The sequence below is a fragment of the Euprymna scolopes genome, chromosome 44, assembly GCF_053919585.1.
Source record: "Euprymna scolopes isolate OS-2025 chromosome 44, ASM5391958v1, whole genome shotgun sequence".
Taxonomy (NCBI): domain Eukaryota; kingdom Metazoa; phylum Mollusca; class Cephalopoda; order Sepiida; family Sepiolidae; genus Euprymna; species Euprymna scolopes.
In genome coordinates, this window is record NC_136525.1 from 481,239 (window position 1) to 508,645 (window position 27,407).

The window sequence follows — 27,407 nt, forward strand, 5'->3', positions numbered from 1 at the left end:
AAACGTTTACAAGTGTTTTTGATATAGATGGACATAAGAATACTTTGATAAGTATGTTTTAACTTAAATAGGGATGGTATTATAAAATTGTGGGGTCTGCGTGCGCGCCTGGTCTCCATAGAATGGAAATAGGCACAAACTTTAATAAAGCCTTTTCATATCTATCTGAGTAAGTATACTTTGATAATTATGTTTCAGTTTGAAGAAATGATGGTATAATAAAATTATGGTGTGTTCGTCGCGCCTGACCTCCATAGAATGGAAATATGTCACAAAGTTTAACAAGGTTTTTTTAATATAGATCCACAGAATATTGTGATAAGTGTTTCAGTGTGAACAGGTATGGTATAATAAATTATGGAGTTTATCTATTTTTACTTTCATCATATTTTGCTTCGGTTTTGATACCCCCAAATTCAACTCAAATTTACAACCCTTCCTTTTCATAACCTATATACTTTCATAAATCAGAGTCCATTTTCTGTAGGTTGTTTTTAAACCCAGTCAACGACGGATACTTTTGCTAGTATATATATATATATATATATATATATATATATATATATATATATATATATATATATATATATATATATATATACACAGAGGAAGAGAGCGATATAAGCGCTAAAATACTCACAGTATTTCATACAAAACTCTAAAAGATAAACTCTCCAGATTTAATTTACATTTTTTTTTTTTTTTTTTTTTTTACATTTTCACCCCAAACAAGGCACATTGCCACTTTGGTGTAGGGGGCATCAGGGGAAACATCTACTGGGGTACTATGTAGGGATTAGGGCAGCGAGATGTTGGTTCACGTTGCACTTGAACTTATGCATGTCAGTACAGTTGGGGAAGCAGTGACCCGGAATGGAATTCCAAAGTCTAGCAGTTCTGGGGAAGAAACTACTGGAGTAGAAGGATCTTTTACATCTAGGGATCTCTACAGTGTGGGGGTGGGATTTTGCAGCTTGTCGGGTCTGTCGAGGGTGTTCACGTCGTGGGGGCACAAGTGCTTGCAGTTCTTCAGAGCATTCACCATTATAATACTTGTAGAACAGGCAGAGGGATGCAACGTTTCGACGATGGGACAGAGGCTGAAGTTTTGATGCCAGTTTAGGGCCTATCAGATTTGCGACTCTCTTTTGAACCCTGTCAAGGAGCGAGAGACAAGTAGCCGATGCACCGGCCCAAATATGACAGCAATACTCCATACATGGGCGAATAGTGGCCTTATAGAGGTACAGGATACTTTCGGGTGTTAAAAGTTTTCTAGCACGGTAGAGAGAGCCCACCTTCCTTGCAGCGGCCCTGGCAATGCCCTCGATGTAACTGTTCCAACTCATGTTTCCAGTGAACGTTAGGCCAAGGAGCTTGAGAGACGTACTCTCAGATAAAGAGTCGTTGGCCATTGCTATAGGTGGTAGAGAAGGTTTCTTGTAATTATTGAATGAAACCAGTTTTGTCTTAGTGGCATTGAACGTTACCATCCATTTTTGTCCCCATTTCACTACTGATTGGAGGTCATCCTCTAGTGTTTCTGCCATTACTTTAGATATGTTCGTTTGTTTTCCTGTCGTGCCTGCTATAGAGTGCGGTGTCATCAGCATATATCCCCATCTCAGAGGCAATCTTGTCGGGGAGGTCATTTATGAATATCAGGAACAGCAGAGGTCCAAGGATAGATCCTTGGGGCACTCCCGCATTTATATCATATTGTTTAGATGTACGACCGTCGAGGACAACCTGGATTTTTCTCTTATCTAAGAAGGATTTAATTACGTTAAGTATTCTACCAGTGATACCGTAAGATCTAATCTTCCTGAGGAGACCCTCATGCCATACCCTGTCAAAAGCCTTAGATATATCTAGAGCTACCGCTCTTCCCTCTCCCGCTTTGTCCAGTGAATGGTATATGCGTTCAGAGATTACAGTGAGGATGTCTGCCGTGGAACGGGCTTGTCTAAATCCATATTGACGGTCGGTCAGAAGTTTAGCATCTGTAAGGTGCTGGACTAGAGCATGGTTAATTAAGGTCTCAAATATTTTGGCAAAAAGTGGAAGGAGGCTAATAGGGCGATAATTTAATGGGTCAGTTCTTTCGCCAGAATTCTTGAATACTGGTACTACAGAAGCAGTTTTCCAACAGCTCGGAAAGCAAGATTCATTAAGGCATTTGTTGTAGAGTTTGGAGAGAACTGGAGCTACTTCGGCTGAGCACTTTTTTAATAGCACAGCTGGGATGAGGTCGGGTCCACATGCTTTGGAAGTGTCAAGGTTTTTTATGATAGCATGCACCTGAGCAGGGGCGATTTTCAGGTCGTCTAGCGTGGCGTCTGTCCGCATAGGAAATTGAGGTAGGGGGTGGTTTAGAGGGTCCAGTGTGGAGTTTGAGGCAAACCGACTGGCAAGCATGTTAGCCTTCTCGGTTGCTGAGCAAAGAACCTCCTGATTGTTGGTTAATGGGGGGAATTGTTGATTGCCCATTATTTACTACTGTTGTAGATTTTCCAGAAGTCACGAGTTCCTAGTTTTTGTGCTTCGATGCGTTTTTTCGTGGTTTCCGTAAATTCACTCTTGGCTGTCGCTATTTCTTTCTTAACGTTACTTCTAGCTTCTATGTACTTCTGTCTGTTTGAACTGGACTTATGTCGATTAAACCTGCGGAATGCATGCTGCCTTTGAGCAATGGCAGTTGCGCAAGTCGAAGTAAACCATTGGGGAGAGTGGGGCTTGCTATAGAATTTCCGCATGGGAACATGCGCTTCGATTGCAGTTTTGAACCATTCAGTGGTCTCGGTTGCACACTGTTCAGCAGGAAGAGAAAAAATATTTCCCCATGGGGCGTCTCTGATAAGATCTCTGATAGCTTCCCAGTCAGCCTTTTTATAATATCTCGTTGTTTTGAGCACTGGCTCTTCAGTTTTGGGTCTAGAGTTTAGGTCGATTTCAACCATTATCACCGCATGATCAGCGTTCCCAAGTGGGCTGTCGGCTTTCGTTACACAATCATCAGGAACTGTGGTCAAAAACAGATCTAATAGTGATGCGTGTTGTTCTTCCTGATCAGGGAAGCGGGTTGGAAAAGTAACAATTTGCGCTAGGGAGTGAGATACAGAGAAGCTATGAGTTGCGCTGCCTGCTGCATCTGTGTAAGTAGAGAATCCAAGCCAGTTTTTGTGATGGACATTAAAGTCGCCAAATACATGTACTTGGGCGCTAGTGTCGAAGGAGAGTGCTGTGTCTATGCTGTCAGATACTTTGTTTATTATGGTGCAGTCTTGGGTCGAGGGAGAGCGGTAGAGAAAGTAAAAGTAGCTAATGTTGTGTTGCATGATTAGTCTAAAGCACATAAAGGCTTGATCATCCGTTTCTAGGTTTGTTTCTCTAGTCAAGGGAAGGGTATTACGAATGTAAACTCCAAGTCCGTGCATATGTCTGTCAGAGTCCTTACGGCAGAGTGGGAGATATCCAGGCATGTTAAAGTAGTTAGAGGGGATGGAGGAGTGTAGGTTAGTCTCACTTAGTGCTAAGATATCCGGGGTATTTGTTAGGAGAAATGCTTCAACATCAGCTAAATTAGTTCTAAGCCCACGGGTATTTGTGAATGCAAGCCTCAAGGGAGGAGGCAAGTTGGATTTGTTTGACCCTAAGCCTGGTTTAAGCTTATTTTTAGATTGTACTGTCATCATGTTTTTTTTTAACGAGTTTCAGTTGGGTTAGGGGAAGCCGAACAGGAGGTTATGCAGAATATCACACATGCATCACAAGTAGACCATCAGCTGACCCTCCATCAACTAGGACTGTGGCCTCAGGAAAGCCCACCGGGGATGAGTGCAGGGTCCCTTTCCATGCGCGCCATGGCACTGCAAACATCCCGATATTATTCAACTGTTGATGGAGCAGCCGCTCTAAGCGCTACCAAAGAGTTAGGGCTCCTGTACTACCAGTCGGAAACAGCAGCCAGTAACTGTCAATCCGGTACCCTCAACCCATCGGAGGAAGGTCAACCCAATCTAATTGCTCAGGCATATGTGGTACTCAAGCATTCTCAAGTGCTCAGCTTTAGGGGTGGGGTGTGTCGGGAGTGGGGAAACGGCGTTCATTGCCCTAGACAAGAAACAAGATCTACCACTGGGTGTTTCTGTCGAATCACTGTGATAGTATCTCTGCGCCTGACTAATAGGCAAAGAAGGAATATGGAAGCCGGGCGATAGGCAGGACCTATCTACTCCTTAAGCATTTTAGGTTTGCAAACCGGTAATTTTATTGAGTCACCATCTCTAGGAAGGTTGTCATCCAAGACTGAAGAGGCCTCCCTCCTCTTTGGTTTGGTTTCAGAGTTTTCCTTCTCCTAGACGGATGATCTGGAAAGATCTACTGGGTCCGTCACCACTGAGAGGGTTTGCTCCGCGCCTGGGTTCTAATCCAGGTATTTAAATGCAAACAAGACGATTCCCAAATTAAGCCGTCATTTAATAAAAACTTATTCTTATTGATTAATATTAAGAACAACTCCATCCACACAAGATGAACATAATAGGCTTGCAAATATCCAAATATTTCAAGTAACTTCATCAACAATTATGGATATAGTCTGGAAGTCAAAATCCGATAACACAAATATAGTCAAGGTTGACGTATACTCCATTCGCTATCTAGATTGCGAAAAAACTACATTAACGAAACTCAACGTAACTTGGGTAGGAGACTTTATGAACACAAAAGAGACATAAAAATTAATAACACATTCAATGCCATTTTCTCTCATATTTTGAGTAATGACATCGCTTTGACTTTGAAATCGCAAATCTTATAAAACCCAGAAGTAATAAATCCTTACATCGGTTAAATTATTCGGACACCGATTAATTCTATTTTGTTCACTGTATATATATATATATATATATATATATACATATATATATGTGTGTGTGTGTGTGTGTGTGTGTATATATATATATATATATATATATATATATATATATATACATATATATATGTGTGTGTGTGTGTGTGTGTGTGTATATATATATATATATATATATATATATATATATATATATATATATATATATATATATATATATATTCTAGCAGTTCAGCCCGGTTTTGTTCGGGCCCTATGTACTGTTCATAACTTTATGTTCATATGCATATATATATTTAAAAGTTTGACTCATATCCAGGTAACTCTTTCAACTTTGACCTCTGGACAGCCAAATTTTTTTGCCCAAAAAACTGATTAAAAAGTTTGCTGCATGTCTAAATACTCTTTATGTAAAATTTCAAATGTTTAGACCCAAAGTTAGCTGAATAGTTTGCAAGAGAGACCACAAAGGTCAAATCTTTTTAACTTCGACCCCTTTTCAGCCAAATTTATGGCCAAAGAAACGATTAAAAATCTTGCCCTAAGTCTGTACACACTTTATGTAAAATTTAGAATGTTAAGAAAACATCTGTGTATGAAATGTGAAAACCGATTGATTGAGTGTAAATACAGAAACTCTGCGATTGTCATTTTATATTTATCAGTCATTACCGAAAATCTTTAGACGTGCGTGCGTGTTTTTGTGTGACTTTGTGAGTGGGTGTCTGTGTTCGTGTCTTCGTGTGTGTCTCTGTGTGTATGTCTGTGTGCGTATGTGTTCGTGCGCGTGCGATGTGCGTGTACGTGTGTGATCTGTGTGTATGCATGTGTGTATGTTCATGTGTGTGTGGGTTTCTGCATGTTGTATGTGTGGGGGGTCCGTGCATGTGCGTGTATACACATGTGTGTTGGGTATGTGGAGGCGGCGTCTTTTTCTCGTGTCTTAATCTTATCTTATTGTATCATTCTCATTGTCATTACCGAAAATCTTTAGGCGTGTGCGCAATGTGTGTGTGTGTGTATGTGTGTGTTTCTTCGTGTGCTCTGTGTTTCTTCGTATGTGTTTTTATGGTGCGAGTGTGTCCGTGTCTCTGCGTGCGTATGTATGTGCTCGTGTGTGTGTGTGATGTATGTGTCTTCGTGTTTGTGTGTATTTCTGCATTTTCTGTGCGTTTGTTCGTGTGTGTGTGTGTGTGTGTGTGTGTGTGTGTGTGTGTGTGTGTGTGTGTGTGTGTGTGTGTGTGTGTAGGGTCTGTGAAGGCGGCATCTTTTTCTCATGTCTTAATCTTATATTATTAAATGTCTTATTAACAATTTGACATTCTTTTCGCATCTTTACCCACGTGGACGTTCTCGTACGCCAATACATACGCCCTTAGAATTTCGTCACATATCTAAAATGAAGACAGTTATAACGAGGAACTCTTTCATCTTTATAGATAGACGAGCGGAAGTGGATTTTCTCGCAGAAAGTCGGCTTATGCAAGTACTAAATCAATGTAGTTGTTTTTTCTAGAAATTTAAACTGAATTTTTTAACGTTTCTGATTTTTGAGATGAAGATTGGTTATTCGTATTATTTGTATCTATCGGATTACTGTTTTCATCTTGATTGCGATTTTCACAACGTTTCGGTCGTTGTAAACTCCGACCTTCTTCAGGTGTATCTTGTCGAACTCGGGAATATTTCTGTTGAATTCGGAAATTTAGACAGAATTTTGAACAGAACTCTTTATTTACTTCACGGAGGTAGCATGCTCTTGTTCTGTCAGCCATGACTGTTTAGAGGTCCTAAGTAATTCGCAATTGTATTTTTCCATCACCCACACTGAGAATTGAATCAGGAGAATATCACTTTTACAATTGCTTTTTCCAAGTACTCTAACCACTGCGCCACGGATTCCTACATTTTTTAATTAATATATTTTAGTAACTTTTTATAAAATACTCAAAGCTTCTTTAGACTACGGGGTGGAACGATAAAATCGTCGCCCTAGAAAAGACATGCTTCAATTTCCGTTTAATAAAAACTTGTTATCTTTTTTATTTCAGGCGATCTACTAGTTGTGTACGAATCAAGAGCGATAGGAGCCTTCTATCGTGTCTGAAAATAACGCAATGTTCAACGAGCGAGATCGGAAATGTGCTGCTGTACAACTCATGATCTCTACCGATCCAAGTTATGACAACAGTACCATTGCCAGCACCCTCAAAATGCATCGCTGGACGTGCTCAGGGTGAAGAAAACAAAGTTTCCGATCACGGTTATGATCTTTAGTGTGATTTCAAGTGCCACCTCACATCTTCGAAGTCTGTTTGAAAATCAACACCAAAATGTACCTAGATGTGCTGAAGAGTGTGTCCTGGTGCAATCAGGTGACTGCTGGCTGACCCTGAGTGTTGCAGCAGGACTCGGCTCCGACTCACAAGTCCAAAGAGACCCAAGCTTGGCTTCAGAAAGAGTGCTCCGACTTTATCAACTTCCCTCACTGGTCACTCCTCCCCCGACCTGAACCCACTGGACTACTTCGTTTAGTCATACATCGAGAACATCACCGACAAGACCTCACACAACACCAAAGCCAGCTTGATTCCCGCCATCCACCGAGTATTCGCTGAGCTCCCGCTGGTGCTTGTACAAAAGACATGATCCCAATTCCGGACCCGTATGGATGTGTTGATTGAGGCTGAAAGCAGCTACATTGAATAAATGTAAGGTCTACTACATAACCAAGTTACCTGAATCGAGTTTTTCAATAAAAGTTTTAAAATAAATCTGTTGTGTTGTGTTCTTTAGTGCAACAATTTTATCGTTCAACCCTGTATATATTGGGTTCTTAGATTTGCATGGTTATTTTTTCTTCCTCTTATCTATTTGTTTGTCTGGTACTTGAGCTTTTTTATGCATTTTTATTCTTATTCTATCTGTGTATACCCGACGTTGCCAGGTCGAAAAATATTCGTAGGCAAAAGGTTTAGTCACATACTATTTAAAATACACTGAATATCCTAACTTCTTATGATTTTCCTTGTTTGATTTATGAAAGCGTAAAACACATCAATTTCGCGTATGAAAATTAAACAGAAAATAACTCTCATAGTTTAAAGGGGACATAACTCTCACAGTTTTAATAAATAAATTTACTTTCGTTTTAAAGGCAAGTGGTTTCGGCTAATAATAATTGAAAATAAATTAAATTAAATATAAATTGAATCAAAAATAAATTGAATAAATCAATGTGAAATGATATTTCTAAATAGAAAATTTAAAACAATTCTATAACAACAAGCAATTAATAACATTTATCTAATTATTAAAATAGATTTTCTTTGATGTAATATGCAAATGAGTTTATTTCTTGAATGTAGATTTATTTTGAATAAATAGTATATAGGGAAATCATGCTGGAATAATAAAAAAAAAAGTCCGTTCTTAGTATAACAAGTAAAGCATGCATGGCCCCCCACGCCGTAAATGCACGGGGAACAAGGCATAAAAAAATGACTAAATTCAACATTTGTCCCCCAACCCCCATTTAATCCCAAAAGACCCCAGGAGACGTCAAATCCTGGTGAAAATGAAGAAACTGTTCAGTTTTAGAACATATGTAAATTTGAGTTTTGCACCATGAAAAAAAAGAAATGACTAAGTCCATCATTTGCCCCACCCTCCATTTAGCCCCCAAAGTCCCCAAGGCCTTAACATATTTAAATTTGAATTCAACACCATGCAAAACTGCTATATAGACATACACAGAAAATTTTGGACAAGTATGGTAAAATAGTTCAAAAATGGAGTGTTTTTATTAGCTCTAAAAGAGCCCCTGAGGCACACCCAAGGGTTATCGTGAAGTATAGACAAACAAAATTATATAGAAATCAGTTAGTTACAACTTTTCAGAAAGTTTTATAAAAATCCAAGGCATCAATTGTTGCTTAATAAGCACGAAAGTGTCAATTGTAGCCATTTAAACATGAAAGGCGCCCCTAGGAACACCAATCAACCAACCGTTTGCAATCGTGTTTCTGAATTATTTAGTTGACAATTCATTTAGATCAGTTTCCCAGAGTGGGCTCCATGGAGCCATTGGCGTTCCGTTAGTAAAGCTGAGGATCCGGAAGCCTTTGGTAAAGAGGAACAAATGCTTTATATTAACAAATTAAATAACATTTAATCATTGATCTTTTTTACTGGAAAGAGATTTGATACGTAACTACAAGTGTAAAGAGTTTCATGAAAAAGAAAATGCAACATTTTTTTTGATGAACTAAAAACAAAAAAGAAATGGTTGTAAACACGAAAATATAGTAAGATCACAAACAGGAACAACTAATGAACAAGTATAAGTTAAACTTTGAAATTAATGTTTTGCATATTTATTTTAGAAATTATCTTGATAAAAACCTTTGCCCTGCTCAGCGACTCCATGATGTCCTGGAGTTTCAGAAACTCTGATTTAGATTATTCTTCTTATCTTGCGTATTATTTTACAAAGTTTCCGCCGGTGTAACCTCCGACCTTTTTCGGGTATATCCTGTCGAACTTGAAAGAATTTCTGTTAAACTCGGGAATTTACACAGAATTTCGAACGGAATCCTTTATTTAATCGACAGGTATAGACTGATAAGAAGTACTAAGTAATTCGCAATTGCATTTTGAATGTTGAGCTCACTGAGGATTGAACACAAGGATCCATGGTATAACGGACAAAGTACTTGGCAAAATGTAGTTCTAGGTTACACTCTTTTTAGGTTCAATCCTAAGTGTGGGTAATACTTAAAAAGACAATTGCAAATTACTTAGGAATTCTTTCCGGTCATAGCGAACGGGAACATTTACAATCGGTATAGTTTGTGGTATCAAATAACTGAAAAAGATTGATATGTCGTAAAAGAAAGAAAATCAAATAAACACTAAGAATTATGAATCAATAGATTTTTATTGAAAATCAGTTTACAAGAAAATCGATTAACAAGTGCCCGGATAAGCCATGACGTCATCGATTGCCATGTCACTTCGGAAATGCGAGCCGGTAATACTTTCGAATTCAATCTAGAACGGAAAAAAGATTAAAGAATGAATGAAAATAGGTCTTATATGATATGATATGATATATATATATATAAATATATATATATATATATATAGAGAGAGAGAGAGAGAGAGAGAGAGAGAGAGAAAGAATAAATGACAAAAAGTTATATTTCAAAATTATGATGTTGATCATCTTATAATTTATTCCTTTAATTCAGTTGACTTAGACAATTCTTGACAGTATCTGTTTCGTAGCGCAAAATCAATCACTTAATTATTATATCATTCAGTGAATCTACTATGCCCTTAACTCATCAGAAGAAATAATAAAATTCATATCATTTATTCTCTATATTGCTCTGTAATTACATTGAGCCTCTTAAATAAGGATTGATATACATTATAAGAAAATATATTTCTACAGAAATATATGTATATAAATATATATATATACACACACACATATATATATATATATATTGTATGTAAGAGGTAGATATAAATTATGTATGTATATATAAAAATTAATACAGAAGTAGATAAAGAGATATAGACTGGTATATATATATACATACCGGCCAACGTATTAGTATATATATATATATATATATATATATATATATATATATATATAGAGAGAGAGAGAGAGAGAGAGAGAGAGAGAGAGAGAGAGAGACGGATATATATATACATTACAATCGCATTTCTTAATGTTTGTTTATAATATGTGTCATGTATGACGTCAGAGAAGATGAATCGATTAATAATGAAGTTATATTACGTCATCATTAATCGCTCCATATGCTATGACGTCATGTATGACGTATATTATGAGAAAACAAGCAATAATTTTCTGTTTTCCTTAAATAGTATGTGACTAAACCCTCCACCCGACAATATGTTTCCATTTGGCAACGCTAGGTATATCAAGATTTTAGATTTGAATTTGGATGTTTGGCGTAGCAAGTTTTGACAGCAGTGTGTCGAATTGAATCCCGGAAATAATTATTTAGAAGTGTTCTCATCTTGACTGTGATTTTCATGACGTTTTCGTCGATGTAACCGTCAACCTTCGTCAGGTGTATCTTATCGAAGTCGGTGATGTTTCTGTCGAACTCGGTAATTTAGACGGAATTTCGAACTGGATTCTTTATTTACTTCACGGAGATGGGGTCCGTCAGCCTTGACTGGATTGAGGTCCTAAGTAATTCGGAATTGTATATTTTGATCGCCTACAATTGAGCCCCACTTTTCAAGAAAATGCAACTTTTACAATTGCTTTCCAAGTGCTTTAAGCACTGCGCCACGGGTCCTTACAGACAAATCTAGTATTAATTTTAGGAGCCATAAACCTGTTTTTTTTTAGTTGTAAATATCACTATTCACTACTAATTATTATTACCATATCTATTACTTGATATATATATTAGTGTTTTTACTTATTACTGTATATATTGTCTATTATTTATGAATTCAAAATTTCCGAATTCATAAACATTTCCTGAAGAAGGTCGGAGGTTACATCGGCCGAAACGTGGTGAAAATGACACTCAAGATGAGAACAGTAGCCAATGAATTCAAATAATACAAATAACTACGCCTCATCTCAAAAATTCAGAAACGTCTTAAGAAGGCAATGTTTCAATATATTACGTATTGATCGTTCCCTGCGAAGAGTGCATATGTGCAGAGCTATACCGCTTAAACGAACTCTTGTTTAACGTTTAAAATATTATATCTCTAGTTAAATTTTCTTTCACTGACCTTTGTGTAGTCGGTGGCATGCACATCCACTTTGGCCTGCTTCCATTTACTGCCCTGGTGACCACTAATAGTGAACAACGATATTTTCTTGGTGAGTTCCACCTGGAAGACATTGAGTGAGCCCATGTCGCGACCTTTCATGTGGTACCAGAACGTCAAGCAGTGTTCACCTTTCTTCAGTGATGGCGACTGGACTCTTGCCACTTTGAAATAGTTGTCACTCGCTTCGGTAAAGAGGTAGAATCCTAGGGAGAACACACAAAAGAGATTGCATTATAATACATGCGGACAATGGGGAAAATATTTTGCCAGGTAGAGAGACATAACCTCCCAAAAATGGACTGATGACTTTAAAATAGTAATGTCTTTGATACAAGATTTCAGGGTGTGATTGTAAGTGAATCTTGAAAAATTAATGTACCCTTCTTCCCTGCCTAAATAGGTGTTACACCCTGGACAGGGAGTTGTTTATAGCCATAGATAAATAGCTTAGCTTTTTCAAATGAGCGGAATATATGGTTTACCCAAAATGACACGAGAATAGGAGTTCAGTTGAGTTTCTGTGTGCCTTAAAGACAGCTACGCCTTTGAACCCGATGATGATTGTATTTGGTTGAACTTCTTCGTTTAGTCGAGTTCAAAGTTCTGATTGCAAGTCTGTCGTTTGGAAGAGAAGTATTCTAGTAAGTTCGCAAAATAATCATGGTCACTCGTTATAAAACTTACAAATAAAACTTTTTTTTTTTCATTTTTTACTTGTAAACATGCAAAATACTATATGTTTAGATGGTGCATAGGTGCATGCTGCGGACGGTGGACAGGTAACGTGTACAGGGTGGAACGATGAAATTGTCGCATTAAAAAAAAACGACGTGATTTCATTTCTTTTCATGAAACCCTTTTGTTTTTTTTGCTTTTTTATTGTTGTTGTTGAAGACCATCTACTAGTTGATCAGTTGTGTACAAATCCAAAGAGCGATAGGAGCTTTCTATCATGTCTGAAAGTGACATAAGCGAGATCGGAGATGCGCCGCTCATGCTCTCTATCGATCAAGGTTATGACAACATGATCATTGCCAGCACCTTCCAAATGCAAATCTGGACGGTTCAACGCTTGATGGCACAGCTCAATGAAGTTACCGATCACGGTTATGGTTTTTGGTGTGATTTCAAGTGAGAGTCACATCATGTCACCTCACATCTTCGAGGTCGGCTTGAAATGCGACATCAAAGGGTAACTAGGTGTGCTGAAAAGTGTAGTGGTCTCCTGGTGCAATCAGGTTGCTGCTGGTAGACTTTGAGTGTGACAGCAGGTTTCGGTGCCGGCCCACAAGTTCAGAGACCAAGGCTTGGCTTCAGAAGGAGTGCTATGATTTTGTATCCTTCCCTTATTTCCCCCTCCTTCCTCAACCTGAAAGCGCTGGACTACTTCGTTTCGTCATATGCTGAGAACATCACCAACATGACCTCTCACAATACCAAAGCCAGTCTGATCGCCACCATCGGTCGAGTATTCGCCGAGCTCCAGCTGACGCTTGTCAAATAGGCATACTCCAAGTTCCGGACCCGTATCGAGGTAAAGGCACGTTAGTTGTTGTTTGGAATTAAGCATGTTGGTTTGTTTGTTGTTGAACCAACCAATCGTTCAAATACGAAACAATAACCATAAAATAAAAACTAACTATAAAAATACGAAAATATCTACGGAGCCAGTAAATTTTCTCTTTCCTTTCACGCCTGAAGACAGCCGAAGACCAATCTGACCCAAACGGTGCTCAAATAACACTCAAGATGAGAACAATAGTCCTATCAACACACGTAATATAAACAATCAGTACAAATAATATAAGGCTGTAGTGTTGTTTTCTTTCTCCCTCACCTTTCTCTCTTTTCCCCTCTCTCTCACTCTCTCTCTCTCTCTCTCTCTCTCTCTATATATATATATATATATATATATATATATATATATATATATATATATATATACACACACACACAAAGTAAACATACTATGATTATGCTCTGCTTGTTGTTCTTTAATAAACTCTGGAGTTTCAGTAGATTTACATCTAGAAAACATATATATATATATATATATATATATATATATATATATATATATATATATATATATATATATATGGTAAAACTGGTAATTAGTAAAAAAAAAAAAAAAAAAAAACACTTCTGCGAGGCCTGACAAAGCTGTCGGATCGTAAATATGGACCAACATCGGAAACATATATAGCCAAACAGATAAAACGGTAATAAAAAATAATATATATATATATATATATATATATATATATATATATATATACTTTTTGTGGGGTTCAAAATTATAATACAATGATGAAGGGAAGACAAGTTTTGATATTCATGGTGAAAAGTATACAAAAATGGGAGGGCAGTGATCGATTTCGCCCTCATTCTTCTACAGTTCGATCGAGAGATTTGTATTTATAAAAACAAGAGAAGCCCACAAATGAAAATAATGTTTAAAATAAAGTGTCATCTTGTTGTATTAACAGGGAGAACTTTATTTTAAACATGTATTTTTCCTTTGTGGGGTTCTCTCGCTTTTATAAATAAAAGATCTCTCGAGCCATCTCTAGAAGAGTGAGAGCGAAACCGACCAGCTGGCCTCCCATTTTCTTTTCCGCCCTTTTAATCATGAATATCAAAACATGTCTTCCCTTTATAATTGCAATACACACACACACACACACACACACACACACATACACACACACATATATATTTATATATTATTATTATTATTATTATTATTATTATTATTATTATTATTCAATACCTACAGACACTACTGTTTCATCCTTTCGGGAATCATCAGTACAGGGAGTCAATTTACACCAGTCGATAGATTTGGACCTGGTGACAGAAACCATCCTCTATCTCTCTCTCTCTCTCTCTCTCTCTCTATATATATATATATATATATATATATATATATACATATATACATATATATATATATATATATATATATATATATATATATATATATATAGTGTAAGAGGCTATTGGAGGTTTATCTGATTATCATATTTAAAGTGCCTTTCTTTTCATTTTTCTTCATCACTTGAAATCACGCTATTAGTTTCCTCCTTCGAATTACTAGATTTTGGAATACTATCCATGTTTCCTGCTCCCTTGACTGTACTGACATGCAGAAGTTTAAATACAATGTGAGTAGACATTTCGCTATTCAACTCCTCACGATACCCTATTAAATATGATCCCAAATATATGACCAAGTGGCAATACGCCTTGTTTGTGATGAAAAAGAGCAAAAGTGTTTATAGGGAAAAGGCGTTATTCTAAGACAAAGAAAAATTAACAATGTGCGTTCATACTTTGTTTTAATGTGTCGCACGTTCAAGTCACGCCAAGTACGGTGTCGTACTAAATCCGTTCCTTTCAACAGTAGGGCTAATTGATTTTTGCTTAATTTACAGATATTCAATACTGCAGTTACTAACCTTCAAATGTTCCGAACGTGTGGTCGGCATCAGGTCCGGTAAGCCTACTATTGGTACTGGCACGGGCTCGAATCCAGGTGTTGTTATTCGGTTTGGGTACCAGGATATTCTTCCACCCACACATACCACTGTCAAATGTGCAATTCACAGAGACAACACCCGCTGAAGGGAAAAGAGACAAAGATTGCTTTCATATATATATGTGTGTGTGTGTGTGTGTGTGTGTGTGTGTGTGTGCGTGCGTGCGTGCGTGCGTGCGTGCGTGCGTGCGTGCGTGCGTGCGTGCGTGCGTGCGTGCGTGCGTGCGTGTGTGTGTGTGTGTGTGTGTGTGTGTGTGTGTGTGTGTGTGTGTGTGTGTGTGTGTGTGTGTGTGTGTGTGTGTGTGTGTGTGTGTGTGTGAATGAGATTTTTCAGATTCAAACAATATAACTAGGACTCAGCGGACTACATTTTCCCTAGTTTACAGATTGATAGATAGATAGAGAGAGAGAGTGAGAGAAAGAGAGAGAGAGAGATGAAAGCTGACAGATAGATATACATACATATAGATTGATAGATAGACAGACACACTGAGAGATAGATAGATAGATAGATAGATAGATAGATAGATAGATAGATAGATAGAAACTGGCAAATATATAGATAGAGAGACAGATAGATAGATACAACTGAGATAGACCGGTAGATAGATGGATAGATACACTACACTAGAATAGATATATAAATGAAACTGATAGATCGATAGATACCTAGAAGGATAAAGAGATAGAAGCTGATAGATAGATAGATAGATAGATAGATAGATAGATAGATAGATAGATAAATAGATAGATAGATAGATAGATAGATAGATAGATAGATTGGTAGATATATACAATTGAGATAGATAGATAGATTTAATGAAAGCTTATAGATAGATAGATAGATAGATAGATAGATAGATAGATAGATAGATAGATAGATAGTCTTACGTCGTTGCACTTTGAGAAGTTGTCGTTCCTTGCAACCGTATAAACGTTGCAGTTGGACAACATCCAACTGACTCATGCCGTATCGTTGCCCGATCGTGACCTCCTTACGCAGGGGAACCAGCGTCGGCTTCTCCCGGTCGATCCCAAAGCTGAAGCCATCGTAGTGCATGACAGAATTATAGTCATAGTCCAAGCCTTGGGTGTCGATGACGGGTGGGTATAATTTGTCAAAGTTTTTTTTGTGCTCTGAAAAAAAAAATTGTCTTTTTGCATTTTTTAACTTATTTCAAAATGTGAAAATTATAACGATATAGTATGCTTAGCATTTTTTTTTACAAGAGTTACTACCTATCAAGGCCTGAATGCCATTCGAGGATAAAGGGCGAAAATTAAGTAGAATTTGATTATTTACGATGGTGATTCACAAAGAACTTGTTTACATTGGATTTAAAAACGACCATGTTGTAGACAGCTGGAAAGAAGTCCCGCGCTAAAGAGTACCACAGGCAAGCATTTCTAGAAAAAAACTTTGTTCATGGAATTGACGTCTAGTTTCAGGTAGAGGTTGACAGTGGTTGTGGCTAGAGGAATATTAAAGTCAAGTATTATGGTTCATTTGTGCTCTAAACAGAAACATTCATTTCCAACGCGTTCCTGTCTCGTCAAAGAACCAACTGTTAATTTCACGAAATTATTTTTACATAATCGCTTGAAGTAAAGTAAAATGTAGAAAATGCAAGTATCATGGTCCAATTTTGCTCTAAAAAGAAACATTCATTTCAAACGCGCTCCTGTTTTATAAAAGAATCAACAATTGAGTTCATGAGTTGAGCTTTTCTGCTTGTGCGGTGATAAAACTTCTCAAATGCACTTGTGATGTTAGATTTTATAAAAATATTAACTTTGGACAAAATCAGACCACCCTCTTCAATCAGATTTTTTCGATTATCGATTTTCATTATTATCAGGCGCATTCCGATACAAAACCTACATGAGAACACTTCCAGCCACATAAATTAGCTTGGTGTGAAATTTCAAAAAAAACATCCACACACACACACACACACACACACACACACACACACACATATATATATATATATATACATATATATATATATATATATATATACACGCACATATATACACACACACATTCACACACATATACACACAAATACGCATACACACACATACGCACACATATATACTCACACATACACACACATATACATGCACATATACACGCACACATATACACACATACACATATACACATATACACGCATACACACACATATACACATACACATATATACACACATATACACATGCATATACACACACATACACGCACATATACACACACATATACACACACATGTACACACACATATACACACACATATACACATACATGCACACACACACACACACACACAGACAAACATACACACACAAATAGTTCTTTTTATAGAATATTAGAGATAGAGATATATCGTTTCATTTTACTGCAGTCGAAGTTCTCAGAAATCAATGCCCCCCCTTTCTCTCTCTATGAGATACATAGATATTCGAATTTTCCATTAAAGTTGTCTGTGCTTATGCACTTATGTTACCATTCTATTTTTTAAATAGTATTTTTATGTTTTTTTTTTTTATTAATTTGTTAGGTGGAAGTACAGAATAATTACAAAACACCCTCCCTTCCTCATGTTAAAAATGACTTTCTAAATAATAATGTTATTATTTCATCACAGTACCGTAAGTGCATAAATACCGAATTCTCTTTGACATCTCAAACAGAGTCAGTAAAGAAGGTGAGAACATAATTTTCCTCTTCCCTAATTGACGATTTAAATATGTTATAGTATATCTATCTTGTGGTCTCTTGGTCTTACTGGATTACAGGATAAGAATTCGTCTTGTCTGGTGGAATATCCAGCTTCGTTCTGTTACTTGAAGTAACAGTATTTGGAGAAGGTGCACCATTCCTCATAAAGGTCAGTGTGGCTTAGCAATACCAAGGAGATCTTATTTGGGCCGCGAATATTTATGATTTTTAATGTTTAGTCAGGGTTTACTTGTAGAGGAAATTGTCTTCATGCTAGGTTGTCCTGACAAACCTCATTATAGAGAGACCTTAGACACACGAGGATAGTGTCTCGTGGGCATTCAAGTTTTCTCTATATATATTTATTGTTGAATGTGAGAGGGCAAACATGAAAAGGGATAGTAGAGGATGAGGGCAACGTGAGTAGTGAAATGGAGAGAGAAGAGAGATAAAGAGGAGGAAGGGGGAAAATAGAGAAGGGGGAAGGTGGGAAAAGAAAAGAGGGAGAAAAAAAGAGATAATGTGAGAAGAAGTGAGGAGTAGAGGAGATTGAAAGAGCAATGAGAGGAGGAAGGAGAGATGGTAACAGGTGGGGATGGGAGGGAGAGAGATGGGGGCGAGAGGAGAAAGTTTGAGAGAGGCAGGAAAAGGGGAAGGAAGTTGAGATAGCAGAAGAGGGTGAGCGGAGAGATGAGGTAAATAGGTAAGAGAGAGGAGAAAGGAGAAAAGAGGGAGGAGAGTAAATGGAGAAAGAAAGCAGGATGTGGAAGGGGTGGAAAATGGGATGATATTGAGAGGTAGACAGGAGAATATGAATGCAGATGGAGGGTAGAGGGAGCAGAATGAGGGGAGATAGCAGGTGGAAAGAGGAGACAAGGAGACAATGTGGAGAGGAAAGAGACAAAATAGAGAGGGGAGAAAAACTAGGAAAGGATGAGGTGAAGGTGGAGTAAGAAGGAACTAGAGGGAGAAGGAGGAGAGAATGAGAGGAGAAGTTGGAAAGGGAAGAAAAGAGACAAGGTGGGGAGGGGAAGAATAAAATGGAGAGGGGAAAATACGAGGAAAGAAAGAGAGGGATAAGAGGAGAAGTGGAGAGAGAGGGAGACAGGGAAAGGGGGAGGTGAAAAGAAAGAGGAGAATAAGGAAAGAAAGAAGGTAGAAAGGGGGGACGAGATGATGCCGGGAGAGACAAAATTGCAAGAAGAGAACAACTAGAAACAGGAGAGGAGGTTAGGTGTAGACGGTGTGGAAGGGCAAAAAGGGGGAAGGAGGATTTGGAAATGAAGGGAGAGAGAAGATAGAAAGAAAAGACAACGTATCATCTGGAGAAGGGTCAAATGGAGAGGGGAGAAAAACGAGAAAGGAAAATGGGAATAGGGAAAGAAAGCGAAGAAAAAAAGAAAAGAAGTAGTGTAACAGAACGCGTATGAATGCGTGAGAAAATATCAGCAGGAGCTGTAGGATAGCTGACTTGCAAAGATATTAACAGCAGTAGCAAAAAAAAAGCACATATGCAAATTAACAAGTGTGTGTGAGCTTATGCGACAAGAAAAATAAAGGACACAACGTTGTTGTGAGAAGAAAAGTGCACATTGAAAAAAAATGTACGTGGAAAGTCAAAGGCGAGAAACAGCTGGGAGAAAAAGAAAAACACAAGCAAGCTAACATGAATATGTAGCCCCCACAGTGAAAGCGAGAAACTTTTAAACTGGTAGCGAGGCGATGGGGTTTATCAATATCATGGAAGACGAAATGAACTGTTAGAAAAAAAGAAGCAGGTATTGTTTGGAAAGTAACGGTAATGAATGCCTTTTGCTAAAACAGAAAGAAAAGCCGAGTCAGATTTATTTATTTTTGTTTCGTCGTTCCTTTTAGCTTGTACGAGACGGCATAGGGGTCTGAGAGAAGTTTGAACTGTAATGCGCTCTGTTACATATCTTCCCTTCCAAAAAAATCTTTACAAAAATTTAATTAAACCTGCCTGAAATAATAAAAAACGGTACCAAAGGGCGTGGGTGTTCGAGAGAGGTTTGAATTGAAACGAACACGGTTTGAGCGTAACGGCCACATTAAAGTAGAAACGGGATATGAAAAGCGATAGGAAAAAAGGTGGGATCGGGAGAGAAAGTTATAAATTAATGATTCGCTCACTTTCTTCAATATTCTCCATGATGACTTTTACAAATTGGTCTCTGTCTGGCCGACTCTGTTCGTGGTAAAATCCGAGCGCATGCAGCGTTTCGTGTATCACCGTCCCTTTGCTGCGACAGCCAACACCAAGGCTAATCCCTTGGGTCTTGCCGGTGAACCCCAATTTGCTATAACACCTGAAAAAGAGGATCAAAGGAGGGAGAAAGGTGGATGTAATTAGAATGCATTGAAAATATATTGATAAAACCATCTCTCTCTCTCTCTCTCTCTCTCTCTCTCTCTTTCTTTCTCTCTCTCTCTCTCTCGTTTCTCTCTCTCTCTTTCCTTCTCCTCCTCTACAGGGTGGAACGATAAAGTTGACACCTAAAAAAATAACATAACAGCTTTACTTTAAAACTTTTATTAAAAAATCAATTCAGATCACTTGATTATGTAGTAGAGCTCGGTGTATACAGCGGATGGTGGTGATCAGGCAGGCTTTGGTGTTGTGGAAGGTCATGTTGGTGATGAGCAAACGAAGTAGTCCAGCGGGGGGAGGAGGAGGCCAGTGAGACAAGAGTATAAAGTCGTAGCACTCCTTCTGAAGCCAAGCCTGGATCTCTTTGGAGTTGTGGGCCGGCGCCGAGTCCTGCTGTCACACTCAGCGTCTGCTAGCAGCTGCCTGATTGCGCCAGGGGATCACCACATTCTTCAACACATCTAGGTACACTTTGATGTTGACTTTCAAGACAACTTCGGAGATGAGGTGGCATGATGTGGCCTTCACTTGAAACTACACCAAAGACCATAACCAAAACTGGAAACTTTGTTTTAATTATCTTTGGCACGTTCCTGTTATTCGTGGCAATCCAGCAATGCATTTTGCGGGTGCTGGCAATGGTCCTGTTGTCATAACTTGGATCAGTAAAGAGCATGAGTTGTACAGCGGCGCATCTCCGATCTTGCTCGTTGAACATTGTGTCATTTTCAAACGTGATAGAAGGCTCCTACTGCTCTTGGGGTTTGTACACAACTGGCCAACTAGTAGATCATCTGCAACAAAAAAAGCCGTTTCATCAAACAGAAATTGAATTATATTGTCTTTTCTAGGGCGACAATTTTATTGTTCCATTTTGTACAGTAGAACCCTTGTATATGGCATTAAAAATTAGTAACAAAATACACTACAGTATATAATGCACGTGTATATCTCTATATAAATAAAATGAACTCATTTTTCTCGTCTGATTTTGACCTTAATAGGATTAAAAATCAAGATATTTCATGCAAATATAATATGCACAAACGGCAGAACAATATCTGAGGTGTGTTATAGGCTTATTATTTCTCAAATTCCTCGATAATCTTAGATTTCTATACTTTTTCTGCTGAGAAGTCACGGCCAAAATCGGTTAAGATCAATGGAAGTGGTAAAATATTTTCTCTCTAATAAATTCCTCCACCCCTGCCACCACTTAACACCGTTTGGGGATCGTTCACAAGGAACAGTTGAGAAGAGAACACCGGTTTGGCTTCGTAGTTCTTTCATGTGAAGTTATTTAAAATCACTAAACTAAGCTGCAGTGCTCTGTGGCGTAGTGGTTAGCATGCTGGCCATTTACATTATATTTTCACGTTCGCACCGACCTACCGTAGTCGTTTTTTTTTGTTTTTTTTTTCTAAACAACTGGAATGGACTTTTCTTGGTGGCCGAACTGTTAACGTTGCAGATGTTTTTTTTTTGTTTTTTTTTTCACACTTTATTTTCCTACTTTTACTCATGACTCCTACTTACCTACCATAACATTTTTTAAAACTCCCCCCCTTCCCGGAAACAAACAACGCCGGGTACCCCCGCTAGTAATAAAACAACATTATAAATAACACTGTAAGGCGAGGCAAATACTGTAACCAGGGGCCTGTATATATCATTTTCTCTTTTTTTTTGCCTTCTCTCTTTCTCTCTCTCTCTCTCTCTCTCTGTCACTCTCTCTCTCTCTCTCTCTCTCTCTCTCTCTCTCTCTCTCTCTCTCTCTCTCTCTATCTCTATCTATCTCTCTCTATCTATCTATCTATCTTTTCCTCTTCCCGCTTTGATTTTATTTTTGGAAAAAAAGACACTAATCCAAAAAGTGTATTTCATTTTTTAATCTATCTCAGTATTTGTATCCCCCTAACCCAACCAATCGAAAAATTAGAAAGCGTTTTTAAAAATGGCTCTTCATTAAAAAAGAAAAAAAACAAAAACCAGCCAACAATCAAAAAGTATTTTTTTAAAAAAAACTTGTTTGGGATTAAAATATGTATATTTTTGCAGTCCTCTACCCAACTCCACTTTAAAAATGAATCAATTAATAATTGTGCAGTATGATTAACAGCCAAGAAATAAATAAGAAATACATACAACAAATAGCGTTTACGAATAAAATTTAATATTTAATTTTCCCCCAACCTACAGGGTGGTCAAAAAGTCAGGTAACATTTTAAAGAAAAACGATATTAGCAATACACGTATATTTAAGTACCATACATTGAAATATAAAATGAAACAAACATGAAATATGTTTATTTTGTTAATTGTCGTCCATTTCTCTCTATCAATCGCTGGAAGCGATTAACCACTGATTGTGTAACACGTGTAATCATGTCAGCTGATATCCGCGCAATCTCCTCTTCAATAAATAACTTTAAAGACGCTATTGTATCAGGCTTCTTGCCATAAACGCTATCCTTTACATAGCCCCAAAGCGAGAAATCAGGAGGGGTAGTTTATATATTACACTCAAATATTTAAACAAATAATATTAAACGAATAGAGATTATAATGGATCATATTGTTTTTTCTACCTTTAACATGTTACCTGACTTTTTGACCACGCTGTATATAGATTTTAAGTTCTTGAATTATTTGTAAGCTGTTGCTTTTAATTTCAGAACATCAAGAACTGTGGGATATGAATTGATCAGCTCAACCATCTCTCTGTTGTCATGATAACGTTTTTCGTTCTGATCTGCTCTGGGTTATCTTGGAACAAACTTTGCGCAAATCTTCTGCATCTTCAGTTTCTTGCGATTAATTGTGACTGACATCAAAATAAACACTTATTGTCTCTGTAGACATACAACGGTTCTTATCTATGAAATTCTTTATTTGGCCAATCAACTCTGGTGTTTTGACTCCCTTACTCCTCCCATATCTCTCAACATCCCTCAAAGACTCCCTGCCTTCCTTGAATCTCTTATGCCACTTAAAAACTAATGCTCAAGTCATGCAAGATGGTCCAAAAGCAGTCTGAAACATTCCACACATTACTGTGGCATTTTTTCCAAGTTTAAAACAGAATCTTATTGCATATCGTCCTTCTAAAGTGTCCTCAAGTCCAGATTGCCTTTTTGAAATTCACTAGCTGTGACAATCAGGCTTTAGTGGGATGTATTCCAATTACTACTTTAGCTGTTCATTTGAACCTGAAATCATAAAAATTGGTCAGTAATCTCATCAGTAATAATATAATTAATTTTGAAGAGTTTACGACAATTTGAAATGCCTGCACAAGAAAGTCTAAAAACTTATTAAAGGCACCTCGTATTCGTAATATATATTGTGGGTGATTATGCACTTTTGTTACCGCGCTATTTTTTGGTCCCCCGACAAAAGAGGGTGAACCTGTAAATTCACCATTGTCCGTTCGTCCGTTCGTCTGTTCGTCTCTCTGCACTATTCTAAATAACTACGTCTTGGAATTCTTTGAAATTTTGCATAAACATTAAACATGAGTTAAAAAGTAACAGAACGGATTTTCCAGGAAAACTCCGGTTTCCACCCCAGGGGTGCCTTTCGGGTTAAAATGGCTAAAATTGACACTTTTGTGCTTATTAAAAAAAAATTGATGCCTTGGATTTTTATAAAACTTTCTTAAAAGTTGTAACTAATTTCTATATAATTTTGTTTGTCTATACTCCGCGATAACTCTTGGGTGTGCCCCAGAGGCTCTTTTAGGGCTAATAAAAACACTCCATTTTGGGGACTATTTTACCATATTTGTCCAAAATTTTCTGTGTATGTCTATTTAGTAGCTTTGCATGGAACTGAACTCAGATTTAAATGTGTTAAGGCTTTGGTGACTTCCGGGACTATATGAGGGGGGGGGGGCAAATGATGGACAGTCATTTTTTTTTTTTTTTTTTTGCATGGTGCAGAACTCAAATTTACATATGTTACGACCTAAAACGTTTGTTCATTTTCACCAGGATTTGACGTCCCTTGGGGACTTTTGGAGCTAAATGGGGGTGGGGGGGTACTAAACTTAGTCATTTTTTATGCCTCGTTCACTGTGCACTCATGAGAGACCATGCATGCTTCACTTGTTAAATAGTATTTTAAAGTTAAATTTAAGTTTTACAATATTTTATATTAAAGTGTTACATAGATGGCTGGTCACTTTTAATGCATCCAAAACCAAGCTTCTATCTTTACATCATCAACGCTCTGATCCCCATTTGGCATCAATTGAAATGGATGGCTCTCGTCTTGGGGAGGCTCCATGTTTTGACAAGCTTCTGGGTTTGACCTTTACTCCTGATCTAAAATGGAACACGTACATCAAATCTGTTGCCAGGGACGCTGGGAAAATGGTGGGATCCTTCTACCGCTCCTGAAGATATCTCACTAATGAAGCAATTCTCTATCTTTATAAAAGCCAAGTACGTCCAAGGATGGAGTACTGCTGCCACATCTGGGCAGGAGCTGCTAAAAACAGCCTATCCTGCCTTGACAGGGTACAAAATAGGCTTCGTGGTTTAGTGGGGGATGCCCTTTTCTCTTCCCTGCAACATTCTCCCACAGAAGAGACGTTGCAAGCCTGTCTTTGCTTTATCGCTATTCCATGGCAGGTGCTCGTCTGAGCTCCAATCCCTCGTCCCCCCTCGCCAATCTTTCACAAGAAACACCCGTCTGGCTGAAACTACTGTCAATAATTTTCCCTACTTTATATCTGTGCCTAAATCCAAACATAGATTCCATCAGCAAAGCTTCTTTCTTAGAACTGCACGCCAGTGGAACTCTCTGCCGCTTGCCTGCTTCCCACCTGACTACAACTTGGACGTCTTTAAGTCCAACATAAACAAACTCCTGACAAACCGCCCCCTTAAGTAAGACACTCTATCAAAAACCCCAATACTAATGATTACTGCAATACTATCTCATTGATTACTGTGCACGCAATAACCCTTATCCCTGAGTGGCCTTCGGACCTTGATAAGTGGTGACCCTCATGTAAAAAAACAAAAAAATTACAAAACACTCCCCTCTCCATGTTAAGAAAGGCTTTCTAAATAATAACGTTATTATTTCTGCACTGTAATAAAAGTGCGTAAGTACCTATTTTGTTTAAATTCTCGATTGTTAACTATACTCTATGATTGACGTCCATTTTTTTTTTTTTAATTTCTAACAAATACCGACTTACCCTGTTCCGGTGGCGTAAAAAAGGTATGTGCTTTCGGTTGTTTTGTTAATAAACGTCACACAATTTTCCCCATCGATTTGCGTGCTTTCTTCAATTTCTTTCACAGCGCTGTGGATCATTTTCTTTTCATATGGTGCTGATTGAAAAATTATAAAAAAAAAATAAAACAAATAAAAATGCATCATTCAAATCTTAAGTATCATTTCTATTCTTCCGTCTACTGTTTTCATCTTGAATGTTATTTTCACGTTTCGGTCGATGTAACCTCCAACCTTCTTCAGGTATATCTTGTCAATTTGGGGAATATTTCTGTGGCGTATTGAATAAAGTACTAAATAAAATTATGTTGTAAGTCACACTATTCTGGAGGTTGAAGGTTCAATCCTCGATTCAGGTGACAATCAAAAATACAATTGCGAATTCTTCTTATTCTTCTTCTTCTTCTTCTTCTTCTTCTTCTTCTGGTCTGGTCTTGCAGATATCAGCAATCATGGCTCTCCATTCTTCCGTATTCTTGGTTTTTCTCATGAGCTCATTATTGGTGTTCTCTTTATTCGTTACAAATTTGTTTAAACTGTCTGTGCATTTTGTGTGTTGCCTTCCTCTGCTCTTGTTTCCGCATATTTTCCCACTCCAAATGTTTCTCTAGTCCGTCAGCCCTGATTATATGACCGAAAAATTTGAGCTGCCTTTCTCTGATGGTATTGAGAAGGGATCTCTTGTATCCAGCCATGTCCATTACTTCTGCATTTGTTTTTCTTTTTGTCCATAAGACTTTCATGATTCTTCTAGTCGGTGTTCTTTGTCTTTGGTTAGGGTCCAGCATTCACGTCTGTATAGAAGAATGAACCACATGTAGGCTCTCATAAAATCTATCTTTATTTTGAGGCTTATCTTACTGTTAGTAAAAATGCATTTTATTCTGTTAAAAGTTGTCTTAGATTGTCCAATTTTCTTCTTGATTTCTGTGTCACACTTCCCATCCGGGATGATAGTACAACCAAGGTATTTAAAAGTGTTTACTTGTCTGATTCTGTCTCCCTTACAGATTATATTGCATTATGGTAAAATAGCTTTCTTCGAGATCACTATGCATTGCGAATTACTTAGAACGTATGCCCAATCACGGCTGACGGAACGATGGCATGCTACTCCTATGGATTAATAAAGAGTTACGTGCTAAATTCCATGAAGATTCCCGATGTTTAACAAAAAATTCCTGAGTTGGACACGATACACCTGAAGAAAGTTGGATGGTTACATTGGTCGAAACGTTGTGAAAATAACATTCCAGATAAGTAAAACCTCATCTGAAAAATTCAGACACATCTAAAACTAAGACCTTTTATCTCTGTTATAAAGCAAAATTATTTTATCTGTGAAAAAAAAAACAAATAAAACTTTGATTGATGTACGTATGTAGCTGTGGTAGAAAGAAACTATTGTACACCAAAATCACATGAACTTATCAAGTAGCTGTATTTTTATGAATAAAATATTTTTTAGTGATTAATGGGAATCCGTAGTCATTACGACAAAAATTAATTATGTGAAAATTTATTGAATAAAAACAAAATTAAGGAAATTCTAATGACACAAAATAAAACATTAATTATTTTAACATTTATTGAATTAAAATAAAATAAAGAAAATTCTAATGACACAAAAACGTAATTATCTTAACATTTATTGAATTAAAATAAAATAAAGAAAATTCTAATGACACAAAAACGTAATTATCTTAACATTTATTGAATTAAAATAAAATAAAGAAAATTCTAATGACGCAAAAACATAATTATCTTAACATTTATTGAATTAAAATCAAAT

The 27,407-nt window shown here is 37.3% G+C and overlaps 1 protein-coding gene across 1 annotated transcript in view; it reads right to left on the reverse strand.

Moving 5' to 3' along the window:
* Positions 1-9,793: 9,793 nt before the first annotated feature.
* LOC145268593 (hatching enzyme 1.2-like) overlaps positions 9,794-27,407 on the reverse strand; it is a 30,078-nt gene continuing 12,464 nt past the window's right edge. Inside the window, exons 4-9 of the mRNA XM_080124041.1 lie at positions 25,578-25,713; positions 20,131-20,306; positions 16,146-16,391; positions 15,175-15,336; positions 11,672-11,916; positions 9,794-9,925 (exon numbers count right to left, since the gene is read on the reverse strand). Of these exons, the coding sequence (XP_079980167.1) occupies positions 9,842-9,925; positions 11,672-11,916; positions 15,175-15,336; positions 16,146-16,391; positions 20,131-20,306; positions 25,578-25,713 (1,049 nt within the window). The 3' untranslated portion in view covers positions 9,794-9,841. The remainder of the gene's footprint in view (positions 9,926-11,671; positions 11,917-15,174; positions 15,337-16,145; positions 16,392-20,130; positions 20,307-25,577; positions 25,714-27,407) is intronic.